Consider the following 16,673-nt stretch of genomic DNA (forward strand, 5'->3'; position numbering starts at 1 on the left):
AAATAAAACAAATGTTGTATGTGTGGATGTAATCATTTTCAAAAGTGTTTTCTCCAGCTTTAGACCTACACTAACCAATAGGTTGTTTTAACTGTATATATTTTCAGACGTAATTGTAAAGGAAATCCAAATTGTTTGAATGGGCTTGGTGAAAACCTGTGGTTAGGAGAGATAGATGATGATAGCTGGCATGAAATAGAAGACCCCAACAATGAAAGAAGACAAGAAGTAAGTCGTCCTTTATAGATGTACTTATAAATCTCCCCTCTAAATTTATGACATTTTACAACATATACCGTATTTATCCGGGTATAAGCCCAGGGTCTTGAACATGGAAAATTGCCAAAAAGAGAATGGGTGGGCGTTTGCCAGGAGATCCCCGGCAAAAAAAACGAAAATTCACGAAAATCGGCAACACGCAGTTCGATCGAACTGCGGCAGGGAATAGAACGACAAATGAAAACATGCAACAGAAATAAATGAACAATATGCAACACTAGAAGTAGAACAAAAATAATGTATTGCTTATAATGTGACAAAAAACCAGAAATAATAAAAATCGACAGTGAGGAATCATTTGAATTAGGATTTTCTCGCCGACAAACACGCATGAACTCAAAATGAATTAAAATGTCAGGGGTTAAACTGCGTAAAATGATTTCCGGTCTCGACAAATTACGCATCAACCGTCATACAAGATCAATAATAATTTACAAATTTACACAGTAAAAATTATAAAAATTCATTGCTGTTTGAAAAAAACTTCTCAGATTTTTATTTGTACGTTCATTGTCATCTTCGTCAAACTTAAAACCCTCAAATGTCCAAGTCGGCGTCACTGTAGCCGTCGAACAAAATCCCTACAACTTATTCCTGAAATTCGTCGATATCGTCCCACACAATTTGGACTTAGCACTTTTAATCCACGGATTTCGCAGTCTGTCAGCTTGGCACTTTTCATTCATGTCTAATCATAATAAAGAGACAAGAAAATTGGAGTCGCTCTGCTGCGATGGCACACAATGCTTTTGTTTACAGTCTGGCAATCATCTTTGACCTTTATGCATATGCTTTACTGATTGGCTAAGAATGACATCACTACTAGTATTTCTTCATAAAGGTCAAATCGTGACATTGCTTTTTTATCAGACTCAACGCTTATTAATCACGGTGAAAGTTATCATTCAGCAAGTTCCGGCGGTTGGAATGTCTCACTATATGGGTATCGTGGTGGACTTGAAATAGGAAGTTTTTTTTTATCCAACGACAGAAGAATGTTTTCATGACGGTGATGAAAGATGGTAAAAAAATTGGCAGTCTTCGGCGTGACATTGCAAAATTGCTGACCCCAGTCATGGATTCACAAGGTGCTACAAAATATTTGTATAAAGCCAAAATAACATGATTTCAACCACTCTCCAGGTACGGGTTGCTACAATATTGCAACATTGGTTTCATTGTCGACGGCGCTAAAGCCGATCGAGTACGACACTTGCGGCTCTCCTTTTACGATTTGCCGGCCGGCCATTTTTAGGGCCACGACATATTTTAAAAAGAGAACTACCGATTCTGCTTTAATATATATTTTTATAGACTTGCTGACTGTTATGATTCAGAACGCGCTGCCCTGAAGGCAGAAAGCTGTCACAGCTATTTTGCGTTCACCCCTTGTTTTACGCAATTAACGTTTTTTATAAGTATCACAACAGTCTTCAAGAAAGTCAACTGTTAATACAACCACAGTCAACGAATAGAAAATAGTTTTTTTTTTTGTAGAAAAAGACTCCCTGGGCATGTGCTCGGATATGACCTCAACTCCTTTATTGTGTCAAAAGTGGGGGGTGGGCGTTTGCCCAGGCATGGGCTCTTACCCAGATAAGTACGGTAATTGTTTTGATTATAAGCATACCTACCATATGACACCTCATGCTTTCTCATTTTCATACTGGTATAATAATAATAATAATAGTGACTGGTGAATTGTCAGCATGATGCATCCTGTCTACTCCATAATGTAAATATTAATAAATTGAAAAAGGGGAGACACACAAGACTCATGTGTATCTTATGGTTCATCATGGTGTTTGATTAGTAAGACTTTAGACAAATTGAACATAAACCAATCATACATGGTTACTTTGAGTCAGGTAACCATCTGTTGATCAAGATTACTGTTCACAGTTGAATGTTTATGGAAAATTTAGTTTGGTTTAAACTCTTAATATACAAGATTTATAAATATTTATACATTTGCACAATTCAAACTAAAATGAGTGGTTTTGAATTGCAGATGGAATAATATTGAAACACTTTCAAATGATGTCATTGCACACATCGCTTGCTGGTTGGATTCGCTTGTCTTTGAGATTGATAAATATGTATAAAAATGAATGAAATGTCTGTTTTGTGTTGATAGTATTTAGAAAATAAATTTGTTTTCATATAAGCCGAGTTTCTTTCATAATACATCTCTATGAACAGAGTTGTGACAAATTTAATCTTCTGTCAATTTCTGATGGAAAAAAATGTATTCTTATTATAATTTGAACAGAGTAGGCTGGTGATATCTCTTATATCTTTTTAAAAATAGTCACAACACCATCTCACCACTTGCCTGGATGCAATATACCTGTATTTTCTCATGAAGAATACATAGTAATGAGATATCCAAGAATGGGAACTTTTTTTTTCTTATGGTTATTCAAAAATACAATGTCAATGACACAAGATTTTGATCATGTTATTATCAATATTGGCATGACACTGAGTTACATTGTCTGTTCTCACAGACAACAATTTTAAGTCAAACAATTCATAAATGCCTTGACAAATTTGTTTTTTGAACACCAAATATTCAGGTATATATATATATATATATATATATATATATATATATATATATTGTAAACCACTGTAATTTTAAAAATTTTCACGAATCTGACAACATAGATGGACAGTAAGCTTGTACTGTAATTTCTGGCAGTGAAAAATAAATTGGTTTATAGTATCCTCTTGTGTTTGCTTACTCATATATCTTAATCTCATCCTTATATTGTTGCATATAATGATAGCAGGTAGTTTGTAACACCCACACTTCCAGATACACAGATACAAATTCTGGATGCTCTACATGCTGAGACTTCTCTATCTTGAATGTAACTTGTGATAAGCAAACAAACGCACTCTATCGCTGAAGACATAGCAACACAGTTATTACAAGTGCACCTAGCTGGTAGATTTCAGCATAATTTTTACATAGATAAAATTACATATGAAAAGAAATAAAATCAACATCCACACACATTTGGTCAGGGAGAACAATAGATTGTCTGCAGCATTTAAAAAAAAAAATCACTGTCTTATTCTGCAGCAGTTTTATTTGGGTTATGGTTTTTTTTTTGTTTTTTTTTTCCAACTATAGAATGATTAGAACTTATATTAATATATCAAGTGTAATATAAGACAGGAAACAGGAGGCATTTCATAGGTACTTTAAATAAATACTGTCATCAAAAATGCAAATTTACAGCATAATGCTGACTGTTTTTTCACACATATCATATAATTGGCATGAATGACACAGCTTGCTTGGTTACTAGCTTGCATGTAAATATGAACCACTTCAAAAAACAGTTTTTACTGGAGACTTGTGAGAACCGGTCACTGGTATCATAGTGGTTGTTGCATCAGACTCATGGTTGGTAGACCCAAGGCAGAACACCAAAAAGGGTCACCCCCTACCCTGAGTGAGTGTGCCACAGACTCAATGGGAAGGCCATTTGCACTGGCCGAGATTCATTCGCAAATGAATGCGACTTTCGGGGAACCTCGGTTAAGGTTTGCAGGTATTCGGCCGGGCCTGGTTGACGCCAGGATAGCGTTTGATAGAGAGATGGCCTCATAGCCCTGTCATGTAGTCCGCAACATGAATATGGCTTCTGAGGCAAAAATACATATTTCAGCACTATCACCTGCAATTTGTACATGAAAAAAGTCAGGAAAGACAACATTGATATTCATTGTTCAAAACTGTCGCCTGGCACAAAACATTAAAAAATAATAATCAAAAAACAATAAAGAACTGTAAATATTGAATGTACATTGTTTATATAGTTTGTTCTTTATCAACCTGTTTACTTTATTTCAGGGTTCTTTTGTGGGACTGAAAAACTTAGGTGCCACATGTTATGTGAACACCTTACTTCAGGTAAGTGTTCATATAGAATAAAATAGTCTTGACCTTTTTTTATTTGTGTATTTCTTGGTATTATGGATATATGATGTGAATCTTGTGTAGCAGTGTAGATTGTGAGTATGAAACACACATGATCAAGTTATGTGTTATTGGAATGTGTGTTTTTACTGATTTGTCTTTTTGTTCTTATAGGTATGGTTTCATAACAGTACATTGCGTAGAGCTTTATACCAGTGGATTCCAGATAAAACAAAGACAGGTAAATTATAGAAAATAATATTACTGCTTTTTGCAATACCACAAAAAAATATCTGGTATCAGCAGCAAATGACCTCATCATTATGAGTGCAAATCAATCAGAAAAAAAAATGAAAATGATCATGACAAAATTGACATGCATGACAGATAGAGTGCCAAGATCTGCAGCAGAGAGCACAGTGCGCATACCTCAGAATGTGCACACATTATTATTGTGGAATACACTCATGGAATACACTGACATGGATTACACATGTATTTTATTAAACATGTATTTTATGTGGGGATGATTGGGAATAATGATTCAGAACTAGCCAATGTTGAGTAGTGTCAAATATTGATATTTGAAATCCATAATGCTTACCTAATTTATTTTTGTCTTGCTTTGTTGACAATGTATTTATGTATGATTTTTTTGTGTTTTGTATTAAGAAATTAAGATTAGGAAGTGGTTTGAGTATGTAGACTATTTTTACTTATTTACTATTTCACTTTAACATTCCAGCTAAAAAGAGTTCCACAGTTGGATTGCTATCTAATACTACTACTGAGACAGATAACATAGCCAGTACTTCTAGCCAAAATAACAACTCTGTTGTAAAACCAACAGAAACCAAGAAAGTCAAATCTTCAAGTAATTATACAGATGTATCTTGCAAAGTGAACTCTCAGATTAAAAAAGATGAAATTGAGACGATAGAGATTGGTTCAGGAGATGTAACAGGTCAGTTGTATATTATAATTTTGTTATTACAGTAGTTGACAAAAATGGAAGTAACATACCAATACCAGTTAAAATGAAACGATTACAGTATAGCTGTCACATAGGCTTTGGTCTTAATTTCACTACAGCATCGCTTCAGCTTCTCTGGTATTGTGGCTTTTATTCAAACTTGGTTTGAATATTACAGACAATGGTTTTCATGCAAGTCTGTATTGTAATTTAATTCAAAATGCTGTTTTATTTTCATACTTAAATTTGTTCAAGAAAGTTCTGTTCTCAATGACTTGTTCTTCAACATGTTGAATACTCCTGCAACATTTAATTATATCATATTTTTCCGATCACAAACCCAGGACCTAACCATGTAAAGTCAGGAAAATCAAGCTGTTTATGTTCCAACTATATTACTATAAACAAAACTATATATTATAAATTTGATAACTAACAGGGACTGTGTCATGCATGGCTTGTTTTTAATTGACACAGTAACTAAAAACTGGAGGAGAACTATGTCATTGACAATGACTTGTTCTTTAAATATTAGCTAGTATAGTATGTAATATATTGGATTTCTAGAATGAAAGAAATCATGATTTTAGTGACAAAAATCATATTCTATTTATTCAAAAATTCTGAAATAGATACTTTTAAAGGTTATTTCTGTAAAAAAAGAAGACAAACATTCTGAGACACTTTTATTTAGAGGTTATAAACAGCACGCCGGGGTATTTGGTAGCGCATATAAGACCTCTCAGGGGAAATTACCATATTTGGCGGGAAATATCACCGAGCGCGGTGAATACCCGAGCGTACTGTTTATAACCTCATTATAATACGACAACGTTGAATATTTAATGGCCATACGGCATCTTTCTGAAACAAAGTGTGGGGAGGGATGAATAACCACGTTCTGGGGCCTCGTCATACACTCTTTCAATAGAAATCTCTCCAAGACACGTTCGCACAGGCATGTAATTCCAAGAGAAAACGATAAAACAGATTATTATAAAATTGCAAATCTTCAAGTTTATTACTTAAAATACATCGTCAATAAATAGAAAAGGTTTATACAAATATAAAACAGGCAATATATACACATGAATCAACATTATAAACATCGTGGATTAATACATTAATTTGAGTGGTAAATTTTAACATGGCGGTTTGAAATTTTTCAAGTTGTCGTTTTCGGGGATTTTAGTTTGGTTTTGGAGAAATATAATTGTTAGTATACACATATACAGAGCCTCCGAAATTGCAGTTTTTGACAGGTTTTCTGTGGCGACTGAGCTTGAGCATACCGTTTCACTTGTGGAGATATTTCTCTTACTCTGTACTTGAGCCATGCCCGATGTTGACGGCCGAACAACGCTGGAACTGGGGGCCATCGGAAGGTAATTGTTACCACGCTCATCGACGGTAGGAACACCGACTTTTTACATTAAAATGTCACTACACTGACGTTTTTGTTCACTAGAACTGTCGCGACAGTAATTCCTGATACTCCCTTCATTCCGATGGCCACTTAAATTCATGATTATCCGTGTTGGTATTCCAGCGTCGTTCAATGATTTTATAGTGGTTGCTCTCACACAGTGGTTAGTGCACAGCATGCTCAACTCTGCGGCCGCTGATATTTTTTTCATCATTTCCCCCAAAGTATTGTGACCCAAAGGAGCGTTTGTATACCAAGTTGTTTCCCTTCCTGTAAAGTTACTAATATGCTGCTGGAAAAAAAGCATTATTGCTTGGGTGAAGCTTACTTGTTAGCTCCGCTGTCGACTTTGTCGAGCGGAGCTTATCATATGAGTGATTGTCCGTCGTCGTCGTCCGTCGTCGTCGTCCGTGTCAATGTTTTACTTTTTCGACTTCTTCTTGAAAACTACAAGCCTAAATGCTTTGATACTTGGTGTATATGTAGTATGTACTTTGGGTAGACCTCTCTTAGGTTTGTTCATTTCATGTTGATATCTTTAATTCTCTAATTTTGGTGAATATTTTTGTCATTTTTGGTAAAAACTGATATTTTCGACTTCTTGTTAAAAACCGCAAGTGCAATTGCTTTGATATTACATATATAGGTACTACATGTGGACCTCTCTCAGATTTGTTCATTTTGTAATGATATCTTTAATTCTCTAATTTTGGTGAATATTTTTGTCATTTTTTGGTGAAAAGTGATATTTTCGACTTCTTGTTAAAAACCGCAAGTCCAATTGCTTTGATACTACATATATAGGTACTACATGTGGACCTCTCTCAGATTTGTTTATTTCGTGATGATATCTTCAATTCTCTAATTTTGGTGAATATTTTTGTCATTTTTGGTAAAAAGTGATATTTTTGACTTCTTGTTAAAAACCGCAAGTCCGATTGCTTTGATATTACATATATAGGTACTACATGTGGACCTCTCTCAGATTTGTTCATTTTGTGATGATATCTTCAATTCTCTAATTTTGGTGAATATTTTTGTCATTTTTGGTAAAAAGTGATATTTTCGACTTCTTGTTGAAAACTGTAAGTCCGATTGCTTTGATATTACATATATAGGTACTACATGTGGACCTCTCTCAGATTTGTTCGTTTTGTGATGATATCTTCAATTCTCTAATTAATTTATTTTGGTGAATATTTTTGTAATTTTTGGTAAAAAGTGATATTTTCGACTTCTTGTTAAAAACTGTAAGTCCGATTGCTTTGATACTATTCATATTGTTCATTTTCTAATGATGTCTTCAGTTCTTTAATTGATATGTGCATTGCTAACAGCGGAGCTATCTCAGCCGATAGGCTGCTTGTATAATTTAGAATGGCCGTAACAGGACAAAGTGGGAAGTCTGTTTTATACATCCGTTTCTCTGATTCAAAGTCATCCTTCAAATCCCCGGGGTGGTTTTTGGTTGCTTCCAAATAGGCCAAAGTGATCCCGTCCCCTGTCATCTTTCATTAAAACAAAACTCTCTTTGTGTAAATCCCAAAGACCCTCCCTTCCCCTTCGGCAAAAGAAAAACTCTACATAAAACCACACCAAGTGTAAAAGGGACACCGGGTCACGGTCGGACAGTGTCATCTTACTCATGTCTCCCGCACTGATAACCGTTTTGTGTTGGATTTTATCTTTCACCTCCTGCTTCAAACTTTTTACTTTCCCTAAAAATACATTATTGGCAGTTTGGAATTCCCGATCTGTGATAATGTTAATGGGGCGATTGAATGCAGGAACATTGGTTATGTGGCGATGGATTGCTGCTTGAATTCCAGCGTAGCTTCTCATGCTGTATTCTTTCTCGTCTCTAGCCCTGACCTCGGCATAAAAATGCTTCAATATTTTTGCCAGCCTTTGCACTTCCACCATTTCGAATGCTGGGTTGATTTTTCTTTCAGTACGGAAATTGGGTCATCATGGGGTCAAACGTTCAACGCATTGTTTACAAACAATGAAAATGTCGGCGTTCGGCGGTACAAACTATAGTTACGATATGTAATTTTTTTTTTATTTTGACTTTTATCTCACTCACATTTGAGTGATTTCACACCCCATTTTGTGGAGACATTAGTATTCACTCATTTTTCTTTGCTGCCAAGTTGTCGACCATTTCTTCAGAAAATTCTGGGAATCTTTGCCTTTCGGCAGACACCGGCATCTGTTGATCTGGCTGTTGCTCTCATTTAATTGTAGCTTGAAGAAGTTCTTCATCAGTAGCGTCAATTTCATCCAGCTGGTCCCATTTGTGAAATTGAGATCAAAATTGATCTGAGGCTCGTCGTCTGACATAATTACTATGTGACTTGCAGACAACAATATTTATCATATTTCAATCCAGTTTATTCCAAGTTTTGTTGTATTAATTATTCATCAAACAGGGCCCAAGTCGTATATTGCCAGATATAAACCCTGGCTTCAGCCAATCAGGTGGCTAGATTCACACTAGTCATATTATAATTTCCTAAATTTATTACTCAAAAGTGGATTTCCATTTTTATATTCTTCAAAGTGAAACTTCAGCATTTTAAGTGATAAAGTCTGTAAATGCACAACTTGGTTTTATTCGAAAACCAAATATAATTTTAAGTTATCCCGGTACTTCAAACATTATACCGGTAGTACAAAATTATGTCGAGTTCCAATCTTCAATATAATTATAAAAATATATTTATATCTGTATATATTAGAAATAAAGTTTCGAAAATAAATGTCAATGTATGTAGACCTCGTCATTAAGAAACTTTGTAAGATTAACTATATCATAAAACTCTTCTTGTACAATAGACAGCAGTACATCAAACATGAAACCCCGACCATCTCCAAAGAAAGAATTGCCACAGCTAACAACAGCTGATGAACCACCGACAACAGTGTGTGGCCATCTACAGCTGATTTTTGCTTTATTAGAACACAGTAAAAGAAGGTAAGGAGATGGGGTCAGTCTGATGAGACATCATAGACAATAATTCCCTACCTTACTATGGATCATTTAATCTCCATTTGTCATAGCAATAGACATGTTGAGTGTAATTTGGAATTGTATTTGATAGTTGGTTCATACTTTCCCTGTATTTGTAGGTACATTGATCCATCAGCTTTCATTGATTGTCTGGGACTGGATGCTGCTTTACAACAGGTACATATATTTATATCACTTCTGCCATTCGAAGGCGCCACAGCCTCTATACTGTATACAGTACTCATTTTGCCCAACCTCCCGTCCGCTTCCGGATTTCGACCGCTTTTTTAGCTCCGCTGTCGACTTTGTCGAGCGGAGCTTATCATATGAGTGATTGTCCGGCGTTGTCCGTGTCAATGTTTTACTTTTTAGCTCCGCTGTCGACTTATACTGTATACAGTACTCATTTTGCCCAACCTCCCGTCCGCTTCCGGATTTCGACCGCTTTTTTAGCTCCGCTGTCGACTTTGTCGAGTGGAGCTTAGCATATGAGTGATTGTCCGTCGTCCGTGTCAATGTTTTACTTTTTCGACTTCTTCTTGAAAACTACAAGCCTAAATGCTTTGATACTTGGTGTATATGTACCTTGGGTAGACCTCTCTTAGGTTTGTTCATTTCATGCTGATATCTTTAATTCTCTAATTTTGGTGAATATTTTTGTCATTTTTGGTAAAAACTGATATTTTCGACTTCTTGTTAAAAACCGCAAGTGCAATTGCTTTGATATTACATCTATAGGTACTACATGTGGACCTCTCTCAGATTTGTTAATTTTGTAATGATATCTTTAATTCTTTAATTTTGGTGAATATTTTTGTCATTTTTGGTAAAAACTGATATTTTCGACTTCCTGTTAAAAACCGCAAGTCCAATTGCTTTGATACTACATATATAGGTACTACATGTGGACCTCTCTTAGATTTGTTCATTTCGTGATGATATCTTCAATTCTCTAATTTTGGTGAATATTTTTGTCATTTTTGGTAAAAACTGATATTTTCGACTTCTTGTTAAAAACCGCAAGTGCAAATGCTTTGATATTACATATATAGGTACTACATGTGGACCTCTCTCAGATTTGTTCATTTTGTAATGATATCTTTAATTCTCTAATTTTGGTGAATATTTTTGTCATTTTCGGTAAAAACTGATATTTTCGACTTCTTGTTAAAAACCGCAAGTGCAAATGCTTTGATATTACATATATAGGTACTACATGTGGACCTCTCTCAGATTTGTTCATTTTGTAATGATATCTTTAATTCTCTAATTTTGGTGAATATTTTTGTCATTTTTGGTAAAAACTGATATTTTCGACTTCTTGTTAAAAACCGCAAGTCCAATTGCTTTGATACTACATATATAGGTACTACATGTGGACCTCTCTCAGATTTGTTCATTTTGTAATGATATCTTCAATTCTCTAATTTTGGTGAATATTTTTGTCATTTTTGGTAAAAACTGATATTTTCGACTTCTTGTTAAAAAACCGCAAGTGCAAATGCTTTGATATTACATATATAGGTACTACATGTGGACCTCTCTCAGATTTGTTCATTTTGTAATGATATCTTTAATTCTCTAATTTTGGTGAATATTTTTGTCATTTTCGGTAAAAACTGATATTTTCGACTTCTTGTTAAAAACCGCAAGTGCAAATGCTTTGATATTACATATATAGGTACTACATGTGGACCTCTCTCAGATTTGTTCATTTTGTAATGATATCTTTAATTCTCTAATTTTGGTGAATATTTTTGTCATTTTTTGGTGAAAAGTGCTATTTTCGACTTCTTGTTAAAAACCGCAAGTCCAATTGCTTTGATACTACATATATAGGTACTACATGTGGACCTCTCTCAGATTTGTTTATTTCGTGATGATATCTTCAATTCTCTAATTTTGGTGAATATTTTTGTCATTTTTGGTAAAAACTGATATTTTCGACTTCTTGTTAAAAACCGCAAGTCCGATTGCTTTGATATTACATACATGTATATAGGTACTACATGTGGACCTCTCTCTGATTTGTTCATTTTGTGATGATATCTTCAATTCTCTAATTTTGGTGAATATTTTTGTCATTTTTGGTAAAAGTGATATTTTCGACTTCTTGTTGAAAACTGTAAGTCCGATTGCTTTGATATTACATATATAGGTACTACATGTGGACCTCTCTCTGATTTGTTCATTTCGTGATGATATCTTCAATTCTCTAATTTTGGTGAATATTTTTGTCATTTTTGGTAAAAGTGATATTTTCGACTTCTTGTTGAAAACTGTAAGTCCGATTGCTTTGATATTACATATATAGGTACTACATGTGGACCTCTCTCAGATTTGTTCGTTTTGTGATGATATCTTCAATTCTCTAATTAATTTATTTTGGTGAATATTTTTGTAATTTTTGGTAAAAAGTGATATTTTCGACTTCTTGTTAAAAACTGTCAGTCCGATTGCTTTGATACTATTCATATTGTTCATTTTCTAATGATGTCTTCAGTTCTTTAATTGAAATGTGCCTTGCTAACAGCGGAGCTATCTCAGCCGATAGGCTGCTTGTTTGTTTTACTTCTTGAAAACTACAAGCCTGAAAGCTTTGATACTTGGTGTATATGTACCTTGGGTAGACCTCTCTCAGATTTGTTCATTTTGTAATGATATCTTTAATTCTCTAATTTTTGTGAATATTTTTGTCATTTTTAGTAAAAAGTGATATTTTCGACTTCTTGTTAAAAACCGCAAGTCCAATTGCTTTGATATTACATATATAGGTGTACTACATGTGGACCTCTCTCAGATTTGTTCATTTTGTAATGATATCTTTAATTCTCTAATTTTGGTGTATATTTTTGTCATTTTTAGTAAAAAGTGATATTTTCGACTTCTTGTTAAAAACCGCAAGTTCAATTGCTTTGATATTACATATATAGGTACTACATGTGGACCTCTCTCAGATTTGTTCATTTTGTAATGATATCTTCAATTCTCTAATTTTGGTAAATATTTTTGTCATTTTTTGGTAAAAAGTGATATTTTCAACTTCTTGTTAAAAACCGCAAGTCCAATTGCTTTGATATTACATACATAGGTACCACAAGTGAACCTGTCTCAGATTTGTTCATTTTGTAATGATATCTTTAATTCTCTAATTTTCGTGAATATTTTTGTCATTTTTGGTAAAAAGTGATATTTTCAACTTCTTGTTGAAAACCGCAAGTTCGATTGCTTTTATATTACATACATAGGTACTACATGTGGACCGCTCTCTGATTTGTTAATTTTGTAATGATATCTTTAATTTTGGTGAATATTTTTGTCATTTTTGGTAAAAAGTGAGATTTTCGACTTCTTGTTAAAAACCGCAAGTCTGATTGCTTTTATATTACATATATAGGTATTACATGTGGACCGTGTTAATTTCGTGGTGATATCTTCAATTACTTAATTTTGATGATTATTTTTGTCATTTTTGGTGAAAAGTGATATTTTTGAATTCTTGTTGACAACAGCAAGGTCCTTTGCTTTGATACTATACATATTGTTCATTTTCTAATGATATCTTCAGTTCTTTAATTGAAATGTGCATTGCTAACAGCGGAGCTATCTCAGCCGACAGGCTGCTTGTTTTTGCTCGCTTTGTTTAATTCGACCAGACAATTTCCGCAAGTATCCGCTCGCTCGCCTGACAGCGCAACCGCCCGTATTTACAGTTCATTACCTACTGTTTCATGTACAAGTGTATCATTTTTGTTTTTATGATGTTAAAAGAAGAATAAATACAATCAGAAATTTATAGAACGACTGTTGAAAAAATACGGTGGATCACACTGCCATATAAAATTGGTAATAATACATACGCGTAGTAATAATGTCCCCATAAACAAGATCAAACCAAACATGTGAAATCAAATACGGCACTGACACAGACACAACTGATATGAAATAAAACCATCTATTTTTGATGGAGAGCGAAAAATGTCTACTGTAGAGTACGGTATTCGTTGAGTAACCGTGTGTAGGGTGACGGTTGTCATGCACGCATGGTTTGGGTTTAACACGGGTCAAGTTGTAGTTATGTAAATTCGTGGCACCTATAACAATTGAAGAATATCTGCTGGAATATTAAAACTGTGAAAAAAACGAACAATTGATTGTTATAGAATGACCGTACTGTACAATACTTGCAAATGTAATGTCAGCCAGCACCCATCTTACTTGTCCGAAGTTATCGAAGCCAACATCAATGGAGATCGCACTTTTTAACTAGGCGGCTGGCAAGCGGACTAACACGTTACATAAACTTGTTGAATTACAATTATGGTTTTTATTTTTGCGCCCAATGTCTCGTTATAAAATAAAGGATTCAAATTTCGCACATTATTAATTTTCCTCAAGTTCACTCATCGCTTTCCCACATGCATTTCTCGTTCTTTGCTGCTAATTTTTTTTGCACTCTAATATGTTGTTGTTTTTGTCTTTCTAAACATCGAGTTTATTTTTGATTGACATTCAATGAGATCATTTTGAATTTGATGACGGTTCAAATTTATCCACTTTTATAGTGATCAACATTGCGTTCGAGTTGAGTTACTAGTAATTACAAGCCTGATTTATATTTTTATGTGATGTTTTTCGTCAATGTATTAAATATAAGTGCTTTGGGATAATCATATAGCATAATTATATTGCGTGAGTGAAAGACTGTGTCTCAACACGTTTTATTTATTTCAGGTCACAGTTTGACTTGCGTAGCAAACATTACAATGTGTCAAGTGATTTTAAGGTGTCTTTGTCCTCCTTTCCAAGCAATACGCGTTGTATTTTGAATCGGTCGAGAAAAAAAGCGATAAAAGCGAGAGGTTGGGCGGAATAAGTACTGTACTTAAAACAATCAGAAATAAAACCATGTACACACATATAAATATTCAGTTCATTCCTGGGTCCATTTGTCAGATTTGTATTTTCAGCGAATACTTTTTGTCATTTTTAGTATAAAAAAATGTTTTCGACTTCTTCCCGAAAATTACCAGCATAATTGCTTTGGTATATTTAATGTAGGTATGGGGAGCTCTGTCAGATTTGTTCATTTCACAACTATATCATTTATTCTCTATTTTTGGCAAGTATTTTTGTAGTTTTGAGTAAAAAATGCTATTTTCAACTTCTTCTTGAGAACTACCAGCCCGATTACTTTGATATGTTATATTTAAGTACCTTGGGTTGATCTCTATCGGGTTAGTTCATTTTGGGTACATATCATTTATTCTTTATTCTTGGCAAATATTTTTGTAATTTTTGGTAAAATTTTTGATTTCTTCTTGTACACTGCCAATTATTTTTGTCAACAATTTGTTTGATTAAGTTATGTTGACATCTTCTCAACAAGCAAAACCATTACATTGAAATCTATTGTTTACATTGAAACAAACAGCTTGGATTAACAATGATCTGAATAAATTCACAATTATTTTGAAGGCTCTTTTGGCTGTGTAAAACATTCCCTCCCATCAAATGAGAATTATGCTTAAATCTAAACCTAACACAATCACACAATTGTATTCCATACACATACATCATTGTATAGAAAAAAAAAAGTAAAATACTTATTACATTCTTACTATCAAAATGAATGATTTTATGAAGCACTTAAAACCGTAGTTTAAATATGTGCTTGGTTCCATAGTAGTTATAATCCAATATATATGTGAATTTTTTACGCATGAGCATCAATATGTCACAATAGACAAAATAAATGCATTTTATAGAAATAAATAAATACTGGCCATGACATCACAAAAAAAACTAGCAAAACCAGACTACTTTTTTGTGGGTATGTGTAGGACAGCGAAGCTATTTTGACCGTCAGGTCATTTGTTTTTATTTGTAACCATTTCTCTACTGTTAATAAAGATTGCTTTGGATTGGTTAACAGAAATATCATTTATTGAGGTGTGTGCACAATTTATTTCAGGATGCCCAGGAGTTTAGTAAATTGCTGATGTCATTATTAGAAGATATGTTACAACAACAGCAGCAGATTGAAAGTGTTAGAAATGTCATACAACAACAATTCTGTGGTGAATATGCATATGTTACAAGGTATAGTAAATCAGACTTCATCTTAATATGCATATGTTACAAGGTATAGTAAATCAGACTTCATCTTAATATGCATATGTTACAAGGTATAGTAAATCAGACTTCATCTTAATATGCATATGTTACAAGGTATAGTAAATCAGACTTCATCTTAATATGCATATGTTACAAGGTATAGTAAATCAGACTTCATCTTAATATGCATATGTTACAAGGTATAGTAAATCAGACTTCATCTTAATATGCATATGTTACAAGGTATAGTAAATCAGACTTCATCTTAATATGCATATGTTACAAGGTATAGTAAATCAGACTTCATCTTAATATGCATATGTTACAAGGTATAGTAAATCAGACTTCATCTTAATATGCATATGTTACAAGGTATAGTAAATCAGACTTCATCTTAATATGCATATGTTACAAGGTATAGTAAATCAGACTTCATCTTAATATGCATATGTTACAAGGTATAGTAAATCAGACTTCATCTTAATATGCATATGTTACAAGGTAAAGTAAATCAGACTTCATCTTAATATTGCACTGACTGTTTACAACACTGAAAACAAATTATTTCCTGGCTGTTCATTGAACTCCACTCAACCATATATACCCCCAAGGACCTCTATGTATAAACTTGGTCATCATAATTGAAAGAGTGATCCCAGAAGAATATTGAGCAATACAAACTCACACGAGGTAGAAGGTTTTTTTCTGGGCCATTATATTAGTGACATGAACAAAAATACTGGTCATGTTATGTATGTAATGAAAAATAAAATAACCATTATACTGCCCATCAAAAAAATGTCATAAACTCCATCATTTAAAAAGCAATTGTAATTATTCTGACCAGTATAAAAAACATGGGTAATTAAAACCACCATTTTAAAAACACTGGTAAATATTTTGGCCACTTAAAAAATTCTGGTCAATATTC

General features: G+C 33.7%; 1 protein-coding gene across 1 annotated transcript in view; it reads left to right on the top strand.

Moving 5' to 3' along the window:
• The window catches only part of LOC102804305 (ubiquitin carboxyl-terminal hydrolase 48-like), a 63,930-nt gene that overhangs the window by 15,421 nt on the left and 31,836 nt on the right, over positions 1–16,673 (top strand). Inside the window, exons 2-8 of the mRNA XM_085490742.1 lie at positions 108–228; positions 4,148–4,207; positions 4,388–4,454; positions 4,959–5,177; positions 9,451–9,589; positions 9,745–9,802; positions 15,600–15,727. Of these exons, the coding sequence (XP_085346868.1) occupies positions 108–228; positions 4,148–4,207; positions 4,388–4,454; positions 4,959–5,177; positions 9,451–9,589; positions 9,745–9,802; positions 15,600–15,727 (792 nt within the window). The remainder of the gene's footprint in view (positions 1–107; positions 229–4,147; positions 4,208–4,387; positions 4,455–4,958; positions 5,178–9,450; positions 9,590–9,744; positions 9,803–15,599; positions 15,728–16,673) is intronic.

This window comes from Saccoglossus kowalevskii, chromosome 15 (genome assembly GCF_978046115.1).
Source record: "Saccoglossus kowalevskii chromosome 15, keSacKowa6.1, whole genome shotgun sequence".
Taxonomy (NCBI): domain Eukaryota; kingdom Metazoa; phylum Hemichordata; class Enteropneusta; family Harrimaniidae; genus Saccoglossus; species Saccoglossus kowalevskii.